Source organism: Pelodiscus sinensis, chromosome 1, assembly GCF_049634645.1.
Source record: "Pelodiscus sinensis isolate JC-2024 chromosome 1, ASM4963464v1, whole genome shotgun sequence".
NCBI classification, from domain to species: Eukaryota; Metazoa; Chordata; order Testudines; family Trionychidae; genus Pelodiscus; species Pelodiscus sinensis.
In genome coordinates this window covers 199,879,433-199,905,781 of record NC_134711.1, presented here as the reverse complement: position 1 = coordinate 199,905,781, position 26,349 = coordinate 199,879,433, and the positions used below count along the sequence as shown (strand labels likewise).

The following is a 26,349-nucleotide window of genomic DNA, read 5'->3' as shown; positions in this document are numbered from 1 at the left end:
AAACAGAGAAATTGTCAGCAGTGTTGACTTCTGGGACAATTCATGGCCCCATCCCAATGACAGGGGAAAGGAATTGAGAGGAGAGTCCTAACTTCTCCCTGAAGAATATCTGACAAAACAATGGGGAAAATAACCCTTTAACTGCAGATGAAGGTAGAGAGTTGGGGAGGGGAAATGCAAAAGAGTTATGGTAACATGAATAGTTTGGATTTATGCTGGTGGTCAGCAAAGAGTGTCAGGAAAGTTCTAGACATTCACAGGGCAGCAGGGCTCAAAGTTTTGGATAAGTTAAGATACTTATCTAAAACAAACCTCCAAACATTTCAAGATTGACTAACCAGTGCCTAATATCAAGATATCATGAGACAAAAAAATGCATTATTGCCATTAATATTAGGAAAATCTAGACCTGGAGGATGTACAGAATTTGTTTACACTAAGTAGAGGTTTTCTTAGCTGCTTATTATGGCAGTTGAAAGTGCTATGGTCAGCCCCTCTTTGGGCAGACAATTTCCACATATTCAGCATGGTCATGGTGCATTCCCTGTAACTGTAAATATATTATAAAATACATCAAAAGGGTACTGACGATATGGAATTTGTCATCATGAGGTTGGATGACCTCTGTCAATCATGACCAGGTAGCTCTCAGTGCATGAAAAAGACACCTCTGTCAAGTGCAGATATATTTTAAATCCCTATTACAGGGATTAAAATTTTAGAAAATGTCTTTAATCTTCAGCACTCTTTTAAAATCCACTTTGTATTCAGATTTTAGCCATTGAATCAAATTGCACTTAAACTAGTGTAAATCTGCAGTAACTCCAAGGAAATAACTAAACTGATGCAACATCAATGAGAAAAGAATCAGGACCTTTTTTAAGATGTGGTGTTGCTCTTTGATACCATTAAAATATCACTCTAACATTACATAACAATAAATAACATGCAATTAATGCCATTAAATAGTAGTGTAGCTGTTTTATTTGCAGTCATTAATCTGATCCTCCTCATGCATGGCTATGACACTTGTGGAGAGCTCAATCACATAGAAAAGACATATGCACACAACCTCAAAAGAAAAATGTGCACTTTGTATAAACTACACTAATGTTTTAATGTAAGGAGGCTTTTTCAATGTTGAATCTAGTCCTTTTAATCACCATGGGCTCAGTCTCTGAGGGTATGTCTACACTACCCCGCTAGTTCAAACTAGGGTGGTAATGTAGGCATACCGCACTTGCAAATGAAGCCCGGGATTTGAATTTCCCGGGCTTCATTTGCATAAGCCGGTCGTCGCCATTTTTAAATGCCGGCTTGTTCGAACCCCGTGCCGCGTGTAGCCGCGCGGCACGGGGTTCGAACAAGCCGGCATTTAAAAATGGCGACGGCCGGCTTATGCAAATGAAGCCCAGGAAATTCAAATCCCGGGCTTCATTTGCAAGTGCGGTATGCCTATATTACCACCCTCGTTCGAACTAGGGTGGTAGTGTAGACATACCCTGAAAGATTAATGCACTACAATCAATGAGACTACTGATGTGCTGAATGTTAAATATTTAAGTCCTTACAAGATAAAGACCTATATCAGTAACCTGTTTGGTTGGAGTATAATGTTCAGATTTTTTTTCAGAAAAATAAAAACATTTGCTTGCAAAAACACATTTTATATGGCTTTACAATTATAAAAGTTTAAATGATATAACCACTTAGAATGAAAGTACAGAGACAACATAATGTCACCATATTACTTAAATCCCACTCAAACTCTGAAAAATGGAAATGAATTCCATCTTAGGAAAACAAAACTCCTATGAGTAAGCACTGATATTACTTACGTTTCTTAATTAAACCTATTTTTGTATCTGATGTTATGGGCTCACTAATGGTTTTCATTCTGATTCTCTGTATGCATGAGATGAATTATGCTAGTCACAGTGAAACTATATTTTTTCAATTTTTATCCTATGAAAGAAACATTTGGAATACTATTAACAGGAAAGAGCATTATTAAAAATGCAGAATTGGATTTTTTTTTAAACTGTGCTTGAGCCACCATTAAAGCAACATCCTAGCAGGCACCAAAAAGTGTGAGCTTCCCTCCTTGTGACATGCCTGTGACCTTCATAACCCAATTGAAATGCAAAGCTTCCCTTCACAGGTGTGGGTCTATAGTACATCCTTTCAGGTTCAAGTTCTGTGCCACCTCTCAGCAGATTCTGATTGTCATGCCATGATTAGCGCCATGTGTGGATTTGAAAGGTACCTGTTGGCTGCTTGCCATGAAACTATGAATTAGGATGAACTCATTTATTCCATTAAAAAAAACGAAATCACATTTTTCTTCCCTATAATTGCATCCATGTTCTTCATCATTGTTCAAAATAGAAGGATGCCAAGAAAAGTTATGATTCATTTTCAGCCAACTGAATGATGAATTATTACATGCTGTGGTTTTCATAGTTAGTAAGGACTAAATGGATATATGTTGTTTTTAAATAAAAATATTAATCTAGTGTTCGCACAAGTAACAGTCAAACAAAACTAGCTACAGTCAGAAATAGTACAAAAAAGATGTTATGGACTCATCCACACACAGTTCTGCTAATAAATCTTAATCCTGACTTTCAACATTCCTACTATTCCATTTCTGATCATCTGTGAATAATCTATCATGCTGAATTGGTATTGGGCTGGGGAGTGCTTCAGAAGTAAAAAGAAAATGCATTTATTTAGTGAATGACTTAGCCCTCAACATTGTCATATTACACTGTACCAGATGAACATCCAGTTGTGCATTATGAGCATTAATGATGGAGTTCAACATGTTCTAAGTTGCAAAATCTGTGCCTTGTTTCAAAACTATAATGCAGATATACTAACTTCATCTGCAAAATTTGACATATGTTAGATCAGTAGTTGACAGGAGAAAAAGGTAAGTATAATGAAAAAAAGAGGTACATAAAACCACTTCATGATTTTTTTTTAATTGTCAGCACTTTTATATGTGGAAGGCTAGCATTGCTTTTAAATAACAATATTAAAAGTAAAGAGGAGTTATAAAAATATAGGATTGGATCACTCATGTCATGTACATGCATTGCATATTCTTGAGGGGGTTTTTCCCCCAGCATAGTAATCCTACGGCTGTGAACGAGTTGAAAAAGATGAACAGTGATAATTATATGATTATACAGAAGATCCAGGTACTTCACAAATGGTCAGCCTTTTGAAGCCAACTCACAATTACATGTTAAACCTAGATGAGAAAATGCTGTAAATGTAAATTTATTTTATCATTAATTTTATCATATTACAAGTTGCACATGTAACAACTACCATGAAATCCATTTTAGATCCCATTTAATCCATTTACTTCACACACAAATAAAAGACATTGCAGTCTAAATGGGACAAGTAGCTAGGAGTAGATTCCATTTAATCCCATCTTCTATCTTAATGATACCTAAATCCAAGAAGTCATAGTTAAACTATTTCATAAATGTTGATAAATATTATTTGATTCTACAGAGATGTACTGTAGACACCAATTTATAAACACAAATACTAATTTTAAATTTCAGTGATAAAATAAAATCATAAAAGAATGTCAAATGTGTGGTGTGGGTTGGGGTTCAAACAAATGCCATGTTTCATCGTATTCTGTTTTAACTGGACAACTATTTCATGGCACCTTTTAGGTCTCTTTGGGTTATATGACGTGGGTATAATATTGTACTGGTTCACTTGAAAAACTATACCATATCTAATAGAAAAAAATCTGTTTTAAAATACTGTGTTCACTTTGCCCACAGAATTGAGAGAATGCAGTAGCTTACTTTTTTTTTTTTTTTTTTTTTTTTTTTTTTTTTTTTTGGTATGGCTTTGACATAACTAACATTTCATATATACCTTTCCTAAATAAAAGGAAGTGCTTAAGTAAGGTGCTAAGCTGATAATTCTATATACCTTTGCCCTCTGGAATCCAGTAATTTTAGAATTCAAAATGCGTGTGGGGACAAATTTCATAGTGGTACAGTGTTATTCAATGGAATTCAACTGAATTCTGCAGTGCAGGAAATCCCCTTCAGAACAGAAACAATTGAGGACTATGATTTTTCAAAAAAGAGGTATAGTTCAGACAGTGCCAGAATCAATTTCTCACACTTTCCCAAAGGCAATCTACTCTGCAAATAGACACCATAAATGACCCATGACAACTGACTAGAGTTTGAGGGGCTTAGGTTAAAGGATTGTTAAAGTGTTGGGTTGTCATTTGATTTTGGGCTGTAGCCTGAGTTCTGAAATCCTCCCATATCACAGGGTCCTCCAACACTTCAAGAGGCTGAGTTATGCCATTTTATTAAGTGATCTTTCTATAAAGTCTACAAACAAGACACAAATGTAGGAAGGCATGCCTACCTAGAACAGCACTTGTGCTTGGTCCTGTTTTTGCAATTAGTATGGTTGCAATTAAATGTAAAGTAAACAAAGACAGAAACTGCATTCTCTCTTTGCTGTTCTTTTCTCCAGCTTTATATGTCTGTTCCTCTTGTTTTGTCTTTTTAAAACAAAATCAAACTTAAAGAGCAGCAAAACTAGCTCCAATTCATATCAACTATGTTCTTTTGTTCCCTCCCCCCGAGAAACAAGAATATATAATACTTTCTAAAAACCGTCCAACAAAACTTAGTCTTTTAAAAACTCTCACTTTAAAAAATACATAAAATGTAATAAAAAAATCTTACTTGATTAACTTTACATTTCAAAGAGTTTCATTTTTCTTTCAAGTGTTTTACTGTAAAACTAAAAAAAGCTACACTCTCTACACACCAATCCCCAAATCTTATTTAACACCATTTAATGTGAAACAGTAGTTAATAGTATGTTTGCAGCACAATTAAAAACTAGTTGACTTGGTCTTGTGAGTCTCAGATTAAAGGACTGGAGCCCAAGCCCAAACATCCACACAAGGGATAGTTAATAGGTGGATCAGTGGCTAAATCCAGAACCTGATTTTGAAAATGTATTTATTATCATTATTGTTGGGAAGAGAAGGATTTTTTTCCCTCTGGAATCTGAACTTCAACTATATGTTGATGAAGAAATTTGGAACTTGCCAAAATATAATTGATTACACTGGGACTACATCAGGCCTAAGGGGCATTTAGCCATGTAGTTATTCTCTAAGTTATGTTAATAACTTTGACTTATTAATTCTAAATTAATACAGCTGTATCCATACTGAATTAGTAATGGGATATAGCTGGTCCAGCTGACCACGTGTGCGTGCATGTAAGTAGTGTTTTCCCTCACAGGGCCAATTGATTAAAAGGAAAAAATGAACAATTTCCAGTGGTAAAAGACCTGGGAGTTTAGTGACAGGCCTTGGGCTTATGGCATAGGGTGAGACCTTCTGGCCTTCTCTGGCTAAGGTCAGACCTCATGACCCTTTCAAGATGAAGGACCTGCTGCTCCTTCTGCCTTTCTCATGCCAGGGGAAGATGCTAGGACTCATAGGCTATGTCTACACTGTAGAACTATTTGGGGATACCAGAAGTATCCTGAAATAGCTATTCTGTGTCTTTTGAGCACGCCCGTTATTTTGAAATATAATGGGCCCACTATTCTGACATCCCTGTAAACCTCATTCCACAAGGGTTAAGGGATGTTTCAGAATGGTGCTTTATTTTGAGCTAAGGGTGCAGCGTAGACCCACCCACAGGCAGCACCGTATCTGGGTATAAGCTGAGAGGATCCCACCTACCCAAATTATAGGTTTTACTGTAATAGCCCTGAAACCTCCATACAGGAACCATTTAAATGCCTTCTATAGTGATGGGCAGATAGTACTCCTCTCATGTATATATATTTAATACTGTAAAAGCTCCAATTTGCCATTTAAAATCCATCCAGATGTCTGTCGTAGATCAATAGCAAATGTGCTAAATGCTCAGTGAAACTTTGATTTTATGGGATAAAACAATGAACACTACTTCTAGGAAAGTTAACAATTTCAGAAGATTTCTTTATAGGTGATATTCGTTTTCTTGAAACTGTGTGTGATCTTAATCATGTAATGTGAGCACTTTCCTTGATCTAGATTCGGAGGTTGGTCACGCTTTCTCTCACACAACATTCCCTTTACTTTTGGGATACAGAATAATATTAGGCATTAATCCGAAGTGCTTTATCAAATCTAAGTCAGAATCCTGTCTCATTGGGAAAAGCTTAACCCATTTGTTCCAATGCATTTAAATTTTTCACCGATTTAAAACAAATTTAAGCCCCCTACACTTCTATGGTAGCAAGATATGTATCGTGCTCATAGGCCTGTATAAACAAATTGTGTTATGAGTGCTCAGTGCTGAATATGGTTGACCTAAGACCATCTTGACAGGTTGAGAGTACTGACATTGACTTTAATGTTGTAGATAGTAAATGGTCAGCATAAAATTGATTTTTGCAAGATCAAAATGTTTATTCTGCACCCTTACCTTAAACAGACTAAATATTACTTGAAGTTAGTTTTCTTGCTCTTCCTTCTTTTTACCTTATAAATGTAGTAGTTGAAAATAAAATGTCTGGCTCTTGTGATTTTTTCTTTTATTATAAGATGAAATTTGATTTTTCTGTCATATAGATAAAATCCTGACCTTTTTGAAGTTAATGGTAAAATTTCAACAGGACCAGGATTTCATCTTACATTACTAATGAAACCACTATGGTTTAAGCTGGCTTATTTTCTTGTTTGTATAACAACATTATAGAGCATGTCAGTCATGCATATGCACATTTATGAGAGCTGTTAACTGGTGAAGAAAGTTACCTCAAATATTGCTTGTGCCCACAAAAGTAAGTTGGCTATTTTTTTTTTCTTGGTGAAAATAAAACATCCCCCTCCATATATAACTTACAATAAAATTGAATATTGTATAGTAGGGAACAAACCTGACTTGTATGAAGGGTTTCACAAACTAGCCTGCAATAACAGACCATTTCTATTTCTATTAACAACTATTTAACGTAAGTATTTCACAGCCTATATCTAACTTCCCATGATAATTGATATATATAGTACTCTGAAACTAAGTGAAATAAAACAAAGCATATAACTCTAATGATGGTATCAATCATCTTTCCAGAGATGAAAATAAAGTTATCAGTTCATTCTCCGCTTCTCACATTTCCAGCTGAATATATAGCCATCAAAGTGCAAACACAAAGATGATTCTTCCAGACTATTCACAAAACAATCCCCCCATGCAAAACACAGAATGTTATGAGATCTCCAAAATGTGCAAGATTTATACACTTAAAGGTGTAAGCTCAGGTGAATTCATTATGTCAATTCAATTTCAAATCAAGGCATTTCTTTTTGGAAAAACTGTATTCAATGTACACTATACCAGGCACATTTTCGCTTTCTCTCTCTCACTCACTCAAAAAATAAAAATAAAAAATTGAGGACTGAAATCCAGTCATAAGTGTTTTATGAAGTATTCAAGATATAAAATGCTTCACTACAATACAGCATTCCAATATAACAAAATATTGCAACGTGACCGTTAGATTTTTAATTAATTATATAATTTCAAAAGAGACTAAGCATGTTTTAAATGTTTAATATTGGTAAGAAAAAAAGTTTTTTATGTAATGCAAAGCTATCATGGACCAATAAAAGTCATCAATGATGGAGTTGCTTAGTCTTTTTAATAATTGCATTACTGGAAGAATAAACTTCTTTAATACCAATTTAAAATTCTCCAATATTTTTTCCCATTCATAAGTAGCTTTCCTTTCTTGATAGAAGTGAGAAATGCTCACTTTTGCCAATTGAAATTAGTCAGGTCACCTCTAGAATATATTAAAAAAATTCCTTCACAAATTACCACAATCATGACTAAAATTCTCTATCAAGATTGGATTTAGGAGACACACATTATCGAAGTGGATTAGTGAGTTGCCTCTTCTTTCAGAGGTGGATGGATAGGAAATCCTAATCACCACATCAGCTTTGTTTCAGACATATTTATCATACTTATTTTGTGCACACAGTAATAACTTCAGACTTAGTCATATTAGTTAAAAGGATATCAAATAAGAAACATAATAATCTAAGTAAATATTTACCAGTAATGTAAAGAAAGAAAATTAAATATTTTCATATAGAAGTATAAAATTGTCATAAATTGTGCAAGAAAGTACTATTTTAAGAGGAAATCTACAGATTTGTAAAGACAGTCAACAGGTATTATATCAGTACAAGAAAAAGTATTAAACAGCAGAAAGAATACTGAGAACTTGAAAAAGCAGAGTAATTCAATTTGTTATATAAACATGCAGCTAGAACTTCTAGTTAGTGTTTTTAAGGCTCATTAGAAGAAAATTGCTACCATGCCACATTAGACCAAAGAGCTGTATACAAAATGTGCTAACTAGAAATTTAACTTTTGGACTACACTGACTGTGATTGGTACCTTTTCTAAATGGGAATTAACGTATATTTTGTAAATACAATACAAGTTATTTTGTTATTTCCAGTTTTGTGCATGTATTTCTCAAATGTCTAACGAACAGAATTCTTGCATCCATAGAAATATGAATATTTACAAACATCCACCTAGAATAGGAGATATCAACAGAGGTGGTTTCAGGTCTTGTGCATATCCAAATGATCCTCTTCCTCTCATGGTTGCCATATTCTCTCAAAACATTATTCTGTTTAATGTACTAACATTTCTTTCTCTTTAAATGGTCAATTGGGAGGAAAGAGAATATTCAGTGGATTTATTTGAAACTCCCTTTTTGTTAACAAGGGATGATATTATTCCTCCTTTCTATTACACCTTGAACTACAGTTAGGTTTGGCAGGATTCAATTTTTTATATATACTTTTAATGTAATTTCAACAAATATAAATTTTAATTTTTAATTTTTATATAGTTACATTTTCAGTTATACAAAATTATGGGTTTTAAGCATTGACACAGGTATAAAATATTTATCTGGTAAAAACATAGATGTGATTACCACATGTCAAAATGTTCAAAGTAAATATCCTTAAATTAATCTCTTATAAGTTTTCAAAAACAGTATTTTTCTGTCTTGGTTAATCTATACATTTTGATTATAAATGGAAAGTTTTCATTGTTTTGTGTGTACAGGCAGTCCCCGGGTTACATGGATCCGACTTACAAATGGGGTGAGGCAACCCCGCACTAGCTACTTCCCCCCAGCAGACCAGGGAGATGCGGAGCGGGTTTCTCAGCAGACACCTCAGCTTGAGAATAAAGGACTGAGGGAAGTGAGGTGTGGGAGAATAAAACTGAGCTCTGGAGAAATGTTTGGCTAGAGTTTCCCCTACAATATGTACCAGTTCCGACTTACATACAAATTCAACTTAAGAACAAACCTACAGTCCCTATCTTGTACGTAACCTGGGGACTGCCTGTATTCAGTAAAATCAACATTTACTGCCAATCCTTTTAATCTTTCTAAACCTAAATCCTTCTAAACATACTGATGTCCAAAATAGTGAGAAGATTCTCAAAGATAGATATTTGCACATCTTCCAGAAAAAAAAAATGGGGTCAAGTAAACCTGGGGAGCAAAATTCTTCTGATTTGATACTAATATATCCAATTATGTATAGCACATTGACAAAAAATATCTGTGAAGTTTCTTGTTATCAGTACTTTGAACTGATGAAGTTCCAGCAATTTTGATAACAATGTTTATGCATAATTTAAATAGCCTATGATACTATATATGTTTTCACTGGGATCACACTGAAGTTCAATGATTGTCTCTGAAGCCAAAGGCAGATTACAGTTTTGAAGGGCTCTGAGATAAGACAAGTGTGTCCCCTCCCCTCTCCACATGGGTGCACAGGTGGTGGGGAGGCAGGGGGAGTGAGATCAGAGTGCAGGGGCTTGCCCCATGCTTCTTGTTAGTAGGGTGCTCTTACCAGGGTATCAGGTCAGGATACAAGCGTGTCCATGATTCTGGGATCCCCAATTGGCCAGACCCCTGAGCATGAGATCCATTAGTCCAGTGGCTAATCCATCAGTGTCTGAAGAATTTACACAACTCAAGACTGAAGTGAACCTTCATGGCTTTTTAATAGATCACTTTTAAATAGTGGGCACCTTATGGTACTGACCTGCTGTCATGGCATCTAACTAAGGGAAGGGGAATCTCCTTTCAGGCTTACATTTTCTTTTTTAATACTCTCCCTTTGCTTATTTGTTTTTCACTGTAGGCTTTATTAGTTAATTTGTTTTAGAGGTGATATGGAAAATCTGAAGAAATACTTTTTAGTTGAAATCAGCTCATATTATAATGATTAGCTTGCATTTTTCAAGTGCTTCATAAACACTAATTAATGCTCACAACACCCCTGTGAGATAATATTTACCTATCTTAATTTTTTAAAAGGGAAGTTGAAGCAATGAGAGGTTAAGTGAGTTGCCAAAGTTCACACAATGAGTCTCAGTTAAACCAAAGCTAAAAGCTGTAAACAAGGGCTTCTATTTCATCTATTTGCAAATTTTAATAATTAGAACATGTTGTCACTCACAAACTTCAATTCCTATTGTAAAAGTCTAGTCATATTTTATATGGGTCTTGTCATTGCCATTCTTAACACTGCAAGTTATCATTCATCATTATGAAGAGAAGACCGCATAAGAAAAGATATACTATACAGAAGAAATTCCATTGAATAGCTGCAGAATTCAATTTCATAGGCAGACATTAGTAGATGGATTCCTGCATACAATAAGCATTTTAAAATATAACCTTATTTAAAATATTACATAGTGATTAGAAAAACTAAAGAACTCAATACAAGTTATTTTATTGACTAATTTCAATAATTATACCTTATTTCCTTATTTAACTATTTCTCCACATTTTGTCACAGAAAACATTACTTATTGTTTTCTTAGTACAGTTTTAAAAGTGTATACAATTCCTTTGTTAAAGTGCATAGTACATTACATAAATAGTGAAATGCAAACAGAATATATGTAGAGAACATGTATACCCTTACAATCCATTTCCTTAGTAAAAGAATATACTCATTATAGGGGTAAAACAGTTTACTAAATAGTGTTTCCTGCATTAGCTCACTGTAAATTATTAATTATATTGATTGATCATAATAATTAAGTTTAATATTAAACATAAGCTTAACAGAGTAATCAACTGGAACAAGACAATGTGTAAACAAATTTTAATATTTCTTTTATTATTTATTAGTTGCACGTGTATCTCCAGTCCTATTCTTTACATATAATTTCAATCCAAAAAATAAGCCCATACTCAAAAACCTTAGTGCATTGAAGAAAGGACTTTTTGGAACAAAAGCTTGTGCATCATCACTTATTTGTTAGATAAAGACATTTATTTCTCTTGCCCGATATTTGTAAAATAAAGCACTTATTAATCGTAAGTGCATCTTTCCATTGTCCCATCTGTCATCAAGATTCAGCAACAAAAAGATTCAAAGTGTTTTTGTTGACACATTTTTGCCACTAAGAATTACAGAACAGCATGCCAGGTGAACAACTTCTTTAGTATGAATGATTATATTCCTGAGTAAATCTTCTTCATCTTAATATATAATTGAAAGGGAAAGAAGTGAGCACAGAAGTAGAACAAGAAGGGAGATCCCATAGTAAAGACCTGATGATAAACACTGACAAGCATAAGGCAATTTTTTGTATATTGTATAAGTTGAACTCTGAGGTGAAATGAATATGTTGCATGATGTCTGTTTTGATTAGGTACCTGAAATAGTGGCAGCTTTCTCCTCCCCATCCCCTTATTATCCAGGTCTTAAAGTAATCATTATATCTTAAGAATGACTAAATTTTTTATAATCATTTAAAAAGAAAAAAACTTTTATAAACTGGTGCTTTCACACTCTCAATTGCCAAAATACAATTTCTGAGTAAAAAATTCTTCTGATGTTTGAAGTGTTTGAAGAGGAAGGCAATGCACATGTAATACAGCTTTAAGAAGAAATTCTACAATCTCTTCCTAAGTGTGTGTATTATATACTATGAATAAAAAAAATCAGAATTATAATTTGCATGGGATGGTAGTTTGAAAATAATGCATTGTTTCTGAATTACATGTTTACTGAAAAAATGTATGGTAATCTGAGAAGTTTAAACTGGTAATGTTATGGAAAAAAGAATGAAGCAACAGAAATCAACATGCTTTTTCATCGCTGAGTTTTCTGTCATTGGTTGATTTAATTTGAGGGCATTTTTAGAACAAAAGAGAACAATCTCTTTCTTACTGGAATTTGAAGTTTCTCCCACTTATTGACAATAGTTTGTGTTATTAGAAGAGTTGACATTGGACCTAAAACTCATTGTTAGTAGGATTCTGTTAGCACTAGTAGTTGCAAACATATAGGTTTGCCAGTAACAACTCACAATTTGTGCATAGTTGAGTCTTCGAAACTGAGCAAATTTGCTCTCAATATCTCGCCAGCGCTTGCTGAGCTGTATCAGGGTTGGCTCCACTGCTTTTGCAGCCCCATTCTTAGACAAGCGATCAGCTTGCCTGTGCACCGCATTCAGATCTTCTTTCTTCTTCTCCAATTCTCCATCAATATCCTAGTGAGCAAAATCAATACATGGCCCAGGGCAGTTAGCTAACTAGATTAATCCATTTCGAATTAGCAAAATACTTCTGTCAGAACTCTCATTTCAAAAATTTTCCACTTTATTGTTACAATAGAAATGTACAGTCAAGTCTTATTGTACAGTTAGGGAAAACAAACAAAACTAAGATTCAAGAATCTTCCTGCCAGTTGACTTTTGAGATGCTAATTACTAATGTACACTGAAAGCTATTAACATAGGCCAACAATTTCATTTGTCTAATTCTCCCTTGCACTGTGATGGGCAATTGGAGAGATGGAGATCACTCTTTCCTATTAAAACTAACATATCAAGTACACACAGTTGTTTAGAAGGTGTACAAATATATTAGTTAACTTCTTTTTCAACTTTGTGGGAAACTCAGAGAATGAAGCAAAGAAAGACGATGCAAAATAAACCAGAATTTTTTTTGACAATATGTGAATAAATCTATAGAATTTTGACAGTGACATGTGAATGTTTTGATGAAAATGAATGTGCTAACATGAGAAAGAGGTCATCCATTTATCGATAAGTCATTTTTTCATCTGGAACAAAGATACATAAAGTCAATTACAATTTTTACTAGAAAACACTTGATATTTCTTAATACAGTGCACACTGTCCATTATTAATAGATTTTATTTAGTGTTTTATATCACTTGCATGACATTCAGTATACCATTTACAAGAATACAAGAAATAATATCTACAACAAAATAAATATGCCAGTTTCATTATACTATCGATATGTTTGTTATAAAACAAGAAAATAAAAGTACTGTTGTGTGTATAGAAAAATAAAGATAGAGATTTGTTGTATTTGCTGTTTTTTAAATGAAAAAAATAGTGAGCCAAAAAACAAATCTACCATTGTCAGTCCAAAACATCATTACCTTTAGCTTCTGTTCATCTTTGGGGTCAGGTAGACTGGCTAACTTTTTCTCAATGTCATCCAACCATTTCAATAGGTCATCAGCCTGCCTCTTGTACTGATACCATTGATGAGAAATCTCTAAAGCCTTTTTTCTTCTTTGAGACCTCAAATCCTGTTCACAGTGCAGACATTATTAGAATATCAATAAAAGTTTTACAATATATCTGATGGCATGTGTATATACTATATGGGGAAAAATTAAAGTACCTAAGGTCATTAGCTCAGTTTTTTTTTAATTACATTCGGATAAGATTAATTGACTACAACCTATATATTTTCCTGAATCTATCATAAGCAACTTTTACTATTGAGAGGGGTTTTACAACTCCGGCGTGTTTACTTCCTGAATTATTTGCTGAGAAATTCAGCAATATTCAGGGACGCTAAGACCAAAGCACCTTAACAGACAGCTGGAGATTTAGGCGAGTTTAAATCTAGTCATAGGTGAGTTTCCCACTTCATGACATCTTAAATTCAAATCTGGGACTCATGAAAGGCTACTAACCCCCCCCCCCATTTCTATGCAGAGATATATTTTATACAAATAGGGCTTTTTTAATGAGGAGAGAACAATTTATGTGAAAACTCTGCCTCATGAGTCTAAGGGTACGTCTAGACTACAGGCTTTTGTTGACAGAAGTTTTGTCTATTGATACTGCCGACAAAGCTTCTGTCGACAAAGACCGTCTAGACTACATCCAGTTCTGTCGACAATGCAAGCCGCTTTGTCGACAGGACAATGTAGATGCAATACGTCTTCTGTCAACAGAACTTTGCCAACAGAAGGTGTTATTCCTCATAGAATGAGGTTTACAGCTGTCGACAAAACTGCTGAGTTTTGTCGACATTATGTCGACAGAACTCAGTGGCAGTATAGATGCAGGTATAGTTTTGAAGACAAAAGTCCACTTTTGTCGACAAAACCCTGTATTCTAGACACATCCTAAATGTCTATGTTCACACATGAATATATTAAGTTTACGTTATTGCCTCAGTCAAACTTGAGTACAGAATATTATAAAAGGTACTTAATGATGCAATATTCAAAATTTGTTTTACTTTAGTGTTACAAAAGGACAGAATGTGGAGTTCAGTGCACACTATATTATTGTTATTTTTACTTTGTAAATGGTTTACATACCATGAACAAAAAAAGTTACATTATTTCCTATACATTTTATATAATATATACTCTGCTTGAATCTGATCAAACTGTTAGATATTCCATTGAGTTTTGTCTGTCAAGGATGAATGCATTTACTGAGTCACCAAAAATAAAATCAATCACCCCACTCCTTGTAAACACAGCCCGTAATGATCTGGTCAATAACATGGATCGGAATGCCACTTTATCATAATTAAAGGCAATACATTACAACTCTGCAAATGGTTCTCTTATTTCACCTTTAGTACACATTATAAACTACATGCATGTGGTGTGATTTGGTGTGGTTTGCTCAAAAGCAACCTAATGAACTTTTCAGGTTTTCACAAAAATATATAGAACACCATGAAGTCTTTAGCACCCTTTTAATGACTCCACAAAAATCAGTGAAAATTTGAGAAAATCCACCTGGAAAGCAAAGATGCTATATTGTTAATAAATAGTAACAAAGCATAAACATATCAAATCCCCTAACCCAAAGAGAGCTTAGTGAAGACTATTGGCAAGAGAGAGAAGGAAAAAAGATCTATAATAAGTGTGATGATTCAGATTCATATGCACTCTCATTGCTTAGAATTTAGGCCACTTTATACTAGATCGGTCCAGTAATCCAGCCCCAATATTGACTAGCAAATGCTTCAGAGTAGGGCTCAAGAATAATAGAGTAGGCAATTACTAGATGATCTACACCAATGGAAAGTCTCCTTCTAACCACCAATTAGGTAACCATTATCTACTATCCTGAAACATGAGGGCTTACATGATCATGTATCATTTAACAACCAATTATTCAATAAAAGATACTTTCTTCAATCCCTGGATGACCCCGATAAAACCTTAAATAAATAAATAGATCTTGGGAAGGATCTACATGTGTTGTTTGTGGAACCTAGTCCTTTCTTCTGCATGTTATCATAATTCAGTAATTTTTTTAAGTTGTCCTTCTATGGGATCTCACTGAAATATTGTTACATCCCATTGGAACACTGCTACAGTTCTGATTTTAAATGACTATCTGCAACAAATTTAAAATGGGATTTTAAATAACCATCGGCAACAACAACAACAACAAAAGATCTTGAGATACAGGATGGCATTGTGATGTACCAATTCAAGCAACAGCAATGAGGAAAAAGAAATCTGCATTGATAGGTTCCAAGTTAGGCACTAGGAGGCAGTGTGGTTAATCATGAAAGACATCCTACTTTAAAACAACTCCTCCATCATCCCAAAGTGTGTGTCCTTCAGTCTGTAGGACTCCTTCAATTCATTGCCAGTCTTTTTTTATTCTTCTCCAGTGATCCAGATGCTTATTGCCTTTTAAGCTTGTCTTGAACAATTAGGTTTTACTACCTGGTTGTTTACAAGGAATGGTTTGCAGGTGGCTACTGTCCCGGCACTAATTAAAAGGGCATTTGGCTGAGCTATGGTGGTCTGAAAATCAGCCCCTTGGTCACCAGATGCAGTGAAGGCCTGTTATCCTAAAGCACCTCAGTGTCAAACAGAAAGGGGCTCCCTGTTTTATAACAATAAATCTCAAATAAAACTCCCACAATGTTGCTACAATGTTCACTCAAAATGTGTCTTGCAAAATATCAGATAAAAACTGCCACCATTAATATGTATGGCACATATATGTATATGAAATTATGGATACTTTCTGACATTATGTTTCCAAGTCTACAAACAGGCCGAAGAGGCAAAATAGTTCTTCCTTCTTCCCAGAAAAAGGAGAAAGGCAACCACCACTTCAGTTCAATTACAAATTGAACCAAATATGATGGAGACAAGGAAAAAGGGCTATTCATTTGCCTACTGAAAGATTTTGAGGGTGTCTATCACCTGAGAGAATAAAGTAACCAGAGCTCTGTATCAATGAAAAATGGGACCTGATGAAACAGGCAGGTGAATACTGACAGCTTGGTGTAAGAAACATCAGAAAGCAGAGCTAGGTATTGTTAGAATTAAGTTTTACACCCTAAAAAATATGTTACCAGTACTTTTGTTTTTTGGAACTCAAGAATGCCTCTTTTACTCTTGTTCACAATCAATTAAAAAAAACATACATTTAAGTAAGTTATTCTTAGTTTTACTAATACTGCGTGTTAAGGTGTATGTGTAAGCCAGCAGAGTTAACAAGCTGTTCTGAATAGTGGTTCTTTCAAGGCAGTGAACTTCTGACTTCAGTAGGAGGGACTAGCCACCACAGGGGATAGAGTTTGAGGAAACAGACTGGGAAGGGCTGTTGGGGTCACCTAGAAAGAAGTAACTGGATTGGTGTAAACCAGCATGAGACCACTGTGTCGGAAACAAAATATTTGGTGTCAAGGGTCTAAGCCAAAGCTGCACAGTACAGAGACACCCAAGAGTATAGGGCAGGTAGTGAAAGAACCACCTTGTACTGGGCTAGGCGAACCCCACAGAGTCATAAGGTCCCAACTATATTGTTATGCAAAATACTGTACAATATAGCATCGCCACAAACATTTTACAGCATCCATAACTGTCAGACATGAAGACATACAGAGCTAGCAAGATTTAGTTTTTGTTCAGTGCAAAAAAAGTTAAATTGCACAGTAAAAATCTCTCAAAAATTCTCTCTGACAAGTGATTCTAATGAAAGCAAGGTGTTTGAAGTGCAGTAGATATAATATTTACAAGATATGCTGAGTTATTGTCCTTCTTGTCTAATTGTCCACAATCATCTGAAGTTATAATATCATAGGGATAAAATATCACTTTTTTACCCAGATGATTAAAGTAATTTTTTTTGGATACCTCTGAAGAGACTGAAAACATTTTGACCAAAAATGTGGAAGCGAATATATGTACAATACAGTTAAACTGTTTAAAATTATTAGTCAGCAAGAGAACAGTTATGCTTCATTTATCCAAGGAAAATATGGGAAAACCAAAAAAAAATTACTTGTTATTTTAGAAAACATGTTCATAATTTGGCTCCTATACCTTGAGAGCATTATGTTTAGTCTGCAACAGCTGTTGCTTTATCTTTATTTCCTCTCGTTTTCTCTCATCTGTGATGCTTTGTTGTAGTGTCTCCCCTCTTTGCAGCAATTCTTTTACAGTACCCTCATTGTCTTCACTCTGATTAAAAAAAATAACAGGCATAATTTGTGTTTTAATCTAATTAGTAACCAAACCTTAAGAGACACCTATGCATAAAAATCCTACACATTCATAAGGGAAATGATCACATAGTGTATGCTCCTAATTTTATAGTAGAAATTCAATGTTTCTATTAACCACAGTACCAAAAACGCATAACACTCTTGAAAGGTGTCATTAAGACAGGACTTGAAAACCTGCAGTTGTTTGAGATAAGTTTCTGTGCAATGTCCACAAGTTATGACTAGTTCAAACAGTTATGTAAAACATTCCTCCCCTCCTTTTATTAAAAAAAAATCTTTCTTTCTGTATGAAACAAACAGTAAACAAAAGTAAATTTCTTAAAACTTTTATGTGTTTTTACAATCCTTGGTTGAACTTCAGACTTTAAGAAAGTGCATAGCATCAGAAAAGAAGAACACAAGAACCACAACAGAAGTTCCTTGTTTAATCTTCAGTAGAATGAAGTTGATTCAAGGGTAGATGTAAGGTAGATGTTTCTATAACTGCATTATAAATTGTCATGGTAAATACACCAAAACTGAAAAAAGTCTCTATGGAAGCACTCTTGCAAAATCTCTCTTGCTTTTTCTTTGTAAAAGATGTATCAAACTTATACCACTCAATTTGGGGATTTTATTATATGAAATCCACTTTACATATGAACTAAACTATATTATTGAAAAAGACATTGGGTCACAATAAGCCTTGGAGAATTTGTTCCAGCTGAAGATATGTTGCTTGCAGTAAGCTTGATATGTTCCAAACAGAAGACTCTAATGAACACTGTTGTAAAACTTTATTATTGTCTGTAACAAACAGCTGTGTTAACTCTGATTTCGGAATTCACAAATGACTGGCTTTAAACATCTGTTTAAAAATATATAATTCCCAGCACTTCCTCATGAGTGATATAGGTATTTGATTTTGCTGAAAAGTTTGGCTAATTAATCCATAGAGAAAGGAACAAACATGTACAGAATGACCATTATCACTGGCCCACCAAGGTATGGCATTGCAGTGAAAGAGCCTGAATGTATTCCTCTGGATTGTAGGAGTAGCAGTGCATGGCATTGTTTTTAACCCTTTCAGTGTTGAAGCTACTTTACCTACTGTCCTAAGGGTATTCATTGCATAAAAATAGCAAATGGTAAATGGCATTGGCAGATTGTTCATGAACAAAAGAGCTAAATGCACAACAAATGTTATATGCAATAAATACTATCAAAGGAGAATTCATCAATGCATATGAAAACTGCATATTGTTTCTTTCAATAGACATTAAACTTGCATTTGTCTACATTCTTCATTGTCTAATTGCCTAGCTTTTTATAGCTGACATGGCATAACTTTTTCTAGTACAGGTTGAATCTCTCTAGTCTGTCACTCATGGGATCTGACCGGTTCCAAACCAGATAATTTTCCAAACCACAGGAGGTCAATATTGTCTAGCAACATTACCAACACTTCTATTGCTTGCTAGGCTCTTAGAATACATTTAGGGGTAAATAACAGCACAGAATACTGAGAGTCGGGACTTGGCCACACACATGAAAAGTGGATATCCAGCTAACAGTGTTCCCTCTAAGATGTGTCAGCAGCACAGCTTCAAAGGGGATTAATCAACCACCCAGTCAGCCCTGAGACTCTGGGCAGGGCAGATTAATCACTTGTGAAGCTGTGCTGTCCCCCAGTTTAGAGGGAACACTGCCAGCTAATTAAAATAATTCTGGGCAACAGATATTTCCGGACAATAGAGTTCTGGACTAGAGAGATTCAACCTGTATAGACTATTAAAAGGCTGTCTGGAAAGTCCACCACTTTCACTCCTTTTTTTGAGATGAATAATATCTCTAGTAGTAGTACAAAATCTGCACTGCATGTTTGCTCTACAGTATTTATAACCACACACGTTAATACAGAATTGTTTCTTTATACAATATCTATCCAGAAAAAAAATGTCACTAAAACGAATGTATTACTCAGAATAATAAATGCTAAACTGGGCCCATTGAGTTCTTAATAAATCAGTTCAATTAGAATTTATCTAAGTCCAGGGTAAAGATCTAGATGCAAAGGTTTCTAATTTCTGCCCCAGCTTTTTTCTTAATTTCCAAACCTAGTTCATTCATACTTCCATCACAACCAATTTACCATATCTTTATTGAAGTCTTCCTCTTTCAGATTCACCCCTTGCTGAATTTCAGCCTCCAGTGGTTCAAGCAATTTTTGAATATCAAAGTTAAACTGCTCCAATTCCTTCAAAGGAATGAAAGGCTAAAAAGAGATAGAGATTGCCAATTTAAATTATGAAATTTCTATTTTTATTGGAATCATAAACCAAAAGGAGACATCTGCTTTACCCCCTATTGTTAAACTAATGACACACATTATGTTTCCACCTAATATGTTACAAAGTATGTTCAACATAACTAGGCAAAATATCTAAAGATGCAAATATAAATATTTAGTAATATTAGACGAAAGACAACTCCAAAAAAGTCTTGATATTTCTTCATTTGTATTTTCAAAAAAATACTCAGGAAGAGGATATTATAGTTCACTTTTTCTAAAAAAAAATTAAAGGGTAATGCTGTTTGTTAACCACATACCATTACTTTACATTGAGAATAATTACATGTTCATTTGTTTTTACTGCTCTTAAATAATTTTTGCTGTCACAAAGCAGGAAAAAGGATCATACAACTATTATACAGTGCCTAACTCATTTAATACAAAAATGATACACTTACCTACACAGATATTTATGATGATATTTTAAAAACTTCATGCATAAGGCTTACATTTCAAATATGTCACTCAGAAAATCATGAAACTTAGGTAAAAAGCATAGCTACTGTATTACATAAATCACCACATTTAATTTTATTACCACAGCCTTTAATTTTGAATTTAAAAATGAGTAACGACTACTTAAAAACAAGAACAACCAAACTTTTCTTTTGTTATCCTTTATGCACCACTTGGGAAAAACTGATGAATGAGTGCATATTTACAATTTAATATAAATTCATGAGTGTATTCCAAGAGTTTATTATGAGATAAAAATATAAAACAATTAACAGACTAAGCTTGCTTTGTTTAACTTTATAACTTGATGATTCTTCAATAAAAAATGAGGCTTAAAAGTAGCTTTTTTTTTTTTAACTGATTGGTACTTTTGTATATCAGATGCAAAACTACCCACTTGTTACAGTCAATGCATTATGTACAGTCTAGGCATTTTCCTTTCTCTCTCAAGAAGAGGTGTATTCAACCGTTGGCTTGCAGCTCTATGACCTTAAGATTTTACAGGGGTGTGCATGTGTGAAGCTGATCACTATTCACCTTTTACAGCAGTCTTTAACTTCATTTCTCTCCCTCCTGCACCATAAATCACAGCTGCACTCCATTGGCAAACTCAGTTAATCATTCCCCTACCCCCTTTAAATGAGTGCAGTCATTTCCCCTGATTGTAAATTCGTTGAGCTCTCACTATCTATTTAATGACTAGCACAACAAGACTTCAATCTTGGCTTGGGTACCTATGCATTACAACAACACAAATGAGTGAGAATAATTATATTTTAATTAATTATGATATAGTTACACTATGACCGTTGGGTTCCATCCTGCAAACCTGTTTTACGTAAGTACTCCCATAACACAAAAAAAGCATTCATGTGTTTGTATGGTCAGATTAATTGATTTTCTTACTACAGGATGAACCTCTCTCAATTGGGACACTCTGGTGTGCAACATCTCTGGTCTGGAAGGATCACAGATGTTTGGGACCAGTAAGTCCTGTGGAGGGCTGGTGGCTGGGAAGCTCTACAGTAGAGCTGGAGCCCAGTATTGGGGCTGCCCGGTGGCAACAAAACCGGGAGCCCAGCAGCAGGGCTGCTACCCGGTGGCAACATGAAAGGAGGCAGGAGGCAACGAGGCTTCCGGTGGAGCTGGAGAGACAACCTAGTGGTGAAACACCCAGCAAGACCAGGAGCAAGCGTGGTTGCCAAGCGGTGGTGCCGGGAAGCTCAGAATCAAAGCTGCCCTGCAGCACAACTGGGACCCTGGCAGCCCTGCTGCCTCCCAGCAGTTCAGCTTCCTGGTGGGACTAGGAAAGAGCAGGGCTACCCCACATAGCTGGTAACCCAGCCTTGAGGGTGCCTGGTGGTGAGGCCAGGAACCTGGAAATGGGGCAGTAAAGAACCTGGCACCTAAGTGCTTCCCAGCAGAGCTGCCCGATGAGGGTGGGACGCAGCGGGGTTGCTAAGTGAGGCTGGAGTCCAAGCAGGACTGCCGCTGGGTGGTGCAACTGAATCTGAGCCAGGGGACTGCCCGGCAGTGGGGCCATGTAGTTGGTGGCATTTAGGGCCAGGAGCCCTGCGTGTAGAGGGGCCTGTGGCAGGGGGAAGCTGTCTGGGAAACTGGCAGCAAGCTGGGGAGGGGGAGAGGAATCTTGTGCAGAGGGAGGAGGGACAGAAATGACCTTCCCTGCTCTGGCAAGGGACCACTAAAGTCCTGAGGGTGCCAGACCCAGAGAGGTCCAACCTGTACTTTCTGCTCTTGTATTTTGTTTAGCATTAGGTCCAACATTTAATCCAACACATTTACAGTAACATTTGACAGGGTTCTAAATCAGTCCGGAACTTTATTATTAGATTTCTAGGACTATCTGGCAATAACACTGTACAGTGCAGGTAACTCCACGTTTATTCCATAGTTACCAGAGAGGGAATATTTAATGAGCTCCCACTCTTTTTCCATTCAAGTCTTTCCCACAAATGCATTGTCAGGCCCTTACCATTCATTGTAGGAGGGATAAAGTGGGGAAGAGAGAGGGTTGGCTTCTTGCTGTACCAACACAGGAGTCCCTGACAACTTCCCATTAGTTCCTTTAATGAATGCCTATATTTATCTCATTTCCCAAGCTATTTATCCAGTTACCTTCTCTATGGAATACCTGCATTGGACATCTCCCCTCTATTTTAAAGAGTAATGACATTTGGCCTATCACCCTTCATGCCATTCATGAACAGAGCCCTTCCTGAACCTACTGAAGGTAAGGCCCAAAACCCCCAATTGCATCAAAGACTCTGGTGCTCCAGTGGGGGAAGTCACAAACCATGTGGCCCTGAAAGTCACGTAGCATTTCACCTCCTCGGTGCTCGAGGGTAGCAGAATACGTGAGCCATGTGTCCTCTCCACTCTCTCGCCCTCCCTGATGCTCTAGGGAGGCAGGATCCATGTCCCCTCCCTGAACTCCAGCCCCCTCACATACTCCATAGGTTGGGGGAAGAGCTGGACCAGCCTTGCCCTGGCCTCCCCTCCTTGGTGGCCGAGGGGAGGAAAGAGCCAGGGCCAGTAGGTGGGAATGGAAGACGCCGGAGGGTCAAGAGCTGGAGTGGCATCAGGGCCAGCGGCAGGAGGGAAGAACCAGGGCTAGTGGGGGGTAGGGGCCGGGGTCAAGAGCCAGGGCAGCCTCAGGGATGGGGGGAGGGAAGAGCAGGGGCCAGGACAACCTCAGACCCTACATGCAGGGGGAGAGCCTCGGTCTCTGACCAACCCTTCTGAGGGAAAGAGCTAGGCCAGCCTCAGCCCAGCCCAACCCCATGTGGGGAGAGAGCTGGGGCAGGCCATGGCTACCACGCCTCAGCCAGGCCCTCCCCGATGGCTGGATGGGGGGAGTTGGGGCTGCCTACCCTCAGAGAGGGGAGTTGGCAAGCATAGCGAGCAGGATGCACTGCCCCTTAGTATCTTTCAATGTAATTTCTCATTCAGGGAGTCTATGGAATTGTCATTCCCTCACTTGGCCCTGGAAGTATTAAAAGTTTGCATTCAGTTGGCACTTTAGTAGCATAACTGTAAATAGAATCAAATATTTGCCATGCTTTGCATAACTATGCTATGTTTTTTTCCCAGAAGTTGCAACAGACATGTATATCATCTTTTGTACATAGATTGTATAAGGATTTAATAAAACAAATCCATTCTTAAATATTGTTGACATAAAAAGTAAAATGAGTCATATATTAGCTATTATATTTGAGTGTTTTATACTTTAGCCACAATTATTTCAATTATATGTAATGTTTCAATGATTCTAAAAAATTTACTTTACTAACTAGATACAGGGGAAGCTCTAAAAAAGCAGAAAGACACCATCGGTCATCTTAGAATTGACGGTTTCTTGAGCTCAAAGAATGTTAAAGAACTGTAGCAATATTGACTTCAGTTTGGCACAGGGGATGCAACAGATGGAATATTATGTCTAATTTTGGATGAATTAGAAGATTTAGGTTTCTAACACACTGGGGTCACCAGCATTTTATTAAGAAATTATGCTCAGAGCAGTCAGCAACTGATGTGGAAGAACGGCAAACAAATCAATAGTTTCCCCTCAAATGCTTTTAAGGCTGCTTTAACATTATTTAAATGTCTGCAGAAGAGAGACCAATAAAGAAAAGAAGGTCTGGGATTACATAATGATTTAATTGTGCAAAAGTTGGCAAGGAAAACTAAAAGAGCAAATAGAAGGAAGTGAATTAAACGAAAAGGCAGAACCTGGTAAAATGCTTAAATAGATCTTTTTTATGTACAGATCTTGACAGTATATTTGTTGTGTTTTAAATTTTAGATGTGTAAAGAGTACAGAATTATTGTCATATCTTGGTGAGTTTATAACAAACAAAATCATGTGTGGTCCCTCCATTTCCAGTTAGAATTTTATGATACAATTATCATGAAAATATAACTAATCAATTTCTACCTTGATTTGCTTGAGAAAATATCAGCATCCTCATCTTACACCAAGTAAATAAATCATTGCTACTACTATTACTTAGAACTTGCAATTTTTCAGTACATGAATCCCAAAGAACTTCATTAAAGATAGTTTCATTATCTCCATTTAATCAATGAGGAAACTGAGGGATGAGATCACCTGCCCAAGTTCACAGAGCAGGTCAATGGCAGATGCAGGAGTAGAACCCCAACATTTTGACTCCTACATCAGTGGCCTATCCAGTGGATCAGACTGTCTTGCTAATTTCAGTTTCAGCTGTGTGTGTGTCCAGGTCAGCTCCTTTAATCAACTTACCACTCAATTCTTGATAGCAAACTATATAATAAGACTATTACTTTCAAGTCATTTACTCCATTTGTAGAAATATTCTGTGCAATTGTCACAGCATTAAGCCTCTCTCATGATAGGACAATAATAAAATTATCTATTTCTTTAATATGATGCCCTATTTAGCAATGCTGTACTGTGCCCCATCAGTAATATTCTCAGATCTTTATTTGGTATGTGTTTCAATGAGATCTCTGCAGTTCAACTTTGGGGGATGTGGATTACCTTTTGGGCTAATGGGAAGGAGGGTGGGAGAGACTGTTTGAGTTGAATCCTTCTAGCCTTTCTGCATGATTTGCACAATTTCACCTTCCATATTAGATGATGTTCTATGGTAGACCATCCGGCTGATAATTCAGTCTTATTTCCAACATTTGATGAGGCACTGGTATACAATGTGTTTTCTTTTCAATTTGTCATTCTGGAAAGACTGAGATTGCAAAAGTAAATAATGTGTATACACACACACACACTTCTTGCTTATGTTTGCTACTCTGTGGGTTGATGAGATGACCTGTAATTTGTCACACTCTGTATTCAGTTCTTTTGTTTTGGTTCTGTTTGTGGTGGTTTTGGTTCTGTTTGTCGGCTCAGCACGGCAGCCATGTAAATTTAAATGAAGCCACGATTATTTAAATCGCGGCTTCATTTCCCTTTGCCAAATAAATAAATCTAAATGGCTCCGTCAACGTAGCCATGTAGTTTAGACGTACCCTAAAGTAGTAAGCACTGAACTCAGGACTTGGTTATTTAGCATATGACTCTATGAGAGACTTATGTGAATTTTCTCTCATCTGACTTAAAAAGTTAATTTAGTTTTGTATTGCACAAACAGAAATATCTTCTCATGGATTAGCCAGGTTAGAGACACATCATGGTCCTGTGAACAGGACACCATATGGAGGTCTAGGACTGCTGGGTTCCAAATTTTAACTCTGCCACTGACTTGCTGTGGGATCTTAGGGAAGACATTTCACATACTTGTGCCTCTATTCCCATCTCATCTTTTGTCTGTCTTTGTCTATTTACATTGTAAGCTTCTCATGGCATGTGCTGTCTCTGTGGGTACGTCTGCACTGCAATGCTATTTGGGATACTGGAGTATCCTGAAATAGTTATCCCATGTCTTCACAGAAAGCCTATTATTTCAGGCTCGCTATTCTGACGTCCCTGTAAACCTCATTCTACGAGGAGTAAGGAACATTTCGGAATAGCACTTTATTTCAAAATTTGGTGCTGTGGAGAAATTTGATGAAATAAGCTATTTTGAAATAGCTTTGAAATAAGATACTCAATTTGCATACCTTAAATTGCGTATCTTATTTTG

At 36.1% G+C, this 26,349-nt stretch overlaps 1 protein-coding gene across 11 annotated transcripts in view; it reads right to left on the bottom strand.

Annotated features, from left to right (window-relative positions):
- DMD (dystrophin) overlaps positions 1-26,349 on the bottom strand; it is a 2,108,520-nt gene that overhangs the window by 1,111,007 nt on the left and 971,164 nt on the right. For all 11 annotated transcript variants that reach the window (XM_075916549.1, XM_075916586.1, XM_075916651.1 and 8 more), the window contains 4 exons: positions 20,045-20,167; positions 17,732-17,869; positions 13,559-13,711; positions 12,453-12,635 (listed from right to left, as the gene is read on the bottom strand). In XM_075916549.1, coding sequence (XP_075772664.1) covers positions 12,453-12,635; positions 13,559-13,711; positions 17,732-17,869; positions 20,045-20,167 — 597 coding nt within the window. The remainder of the gene's footprint in view (positions 1-12,452; positions 12,636-13,558; positions 13,712-17,731; positions 17,870-20,044; positions 20,168-26,349) is intronic.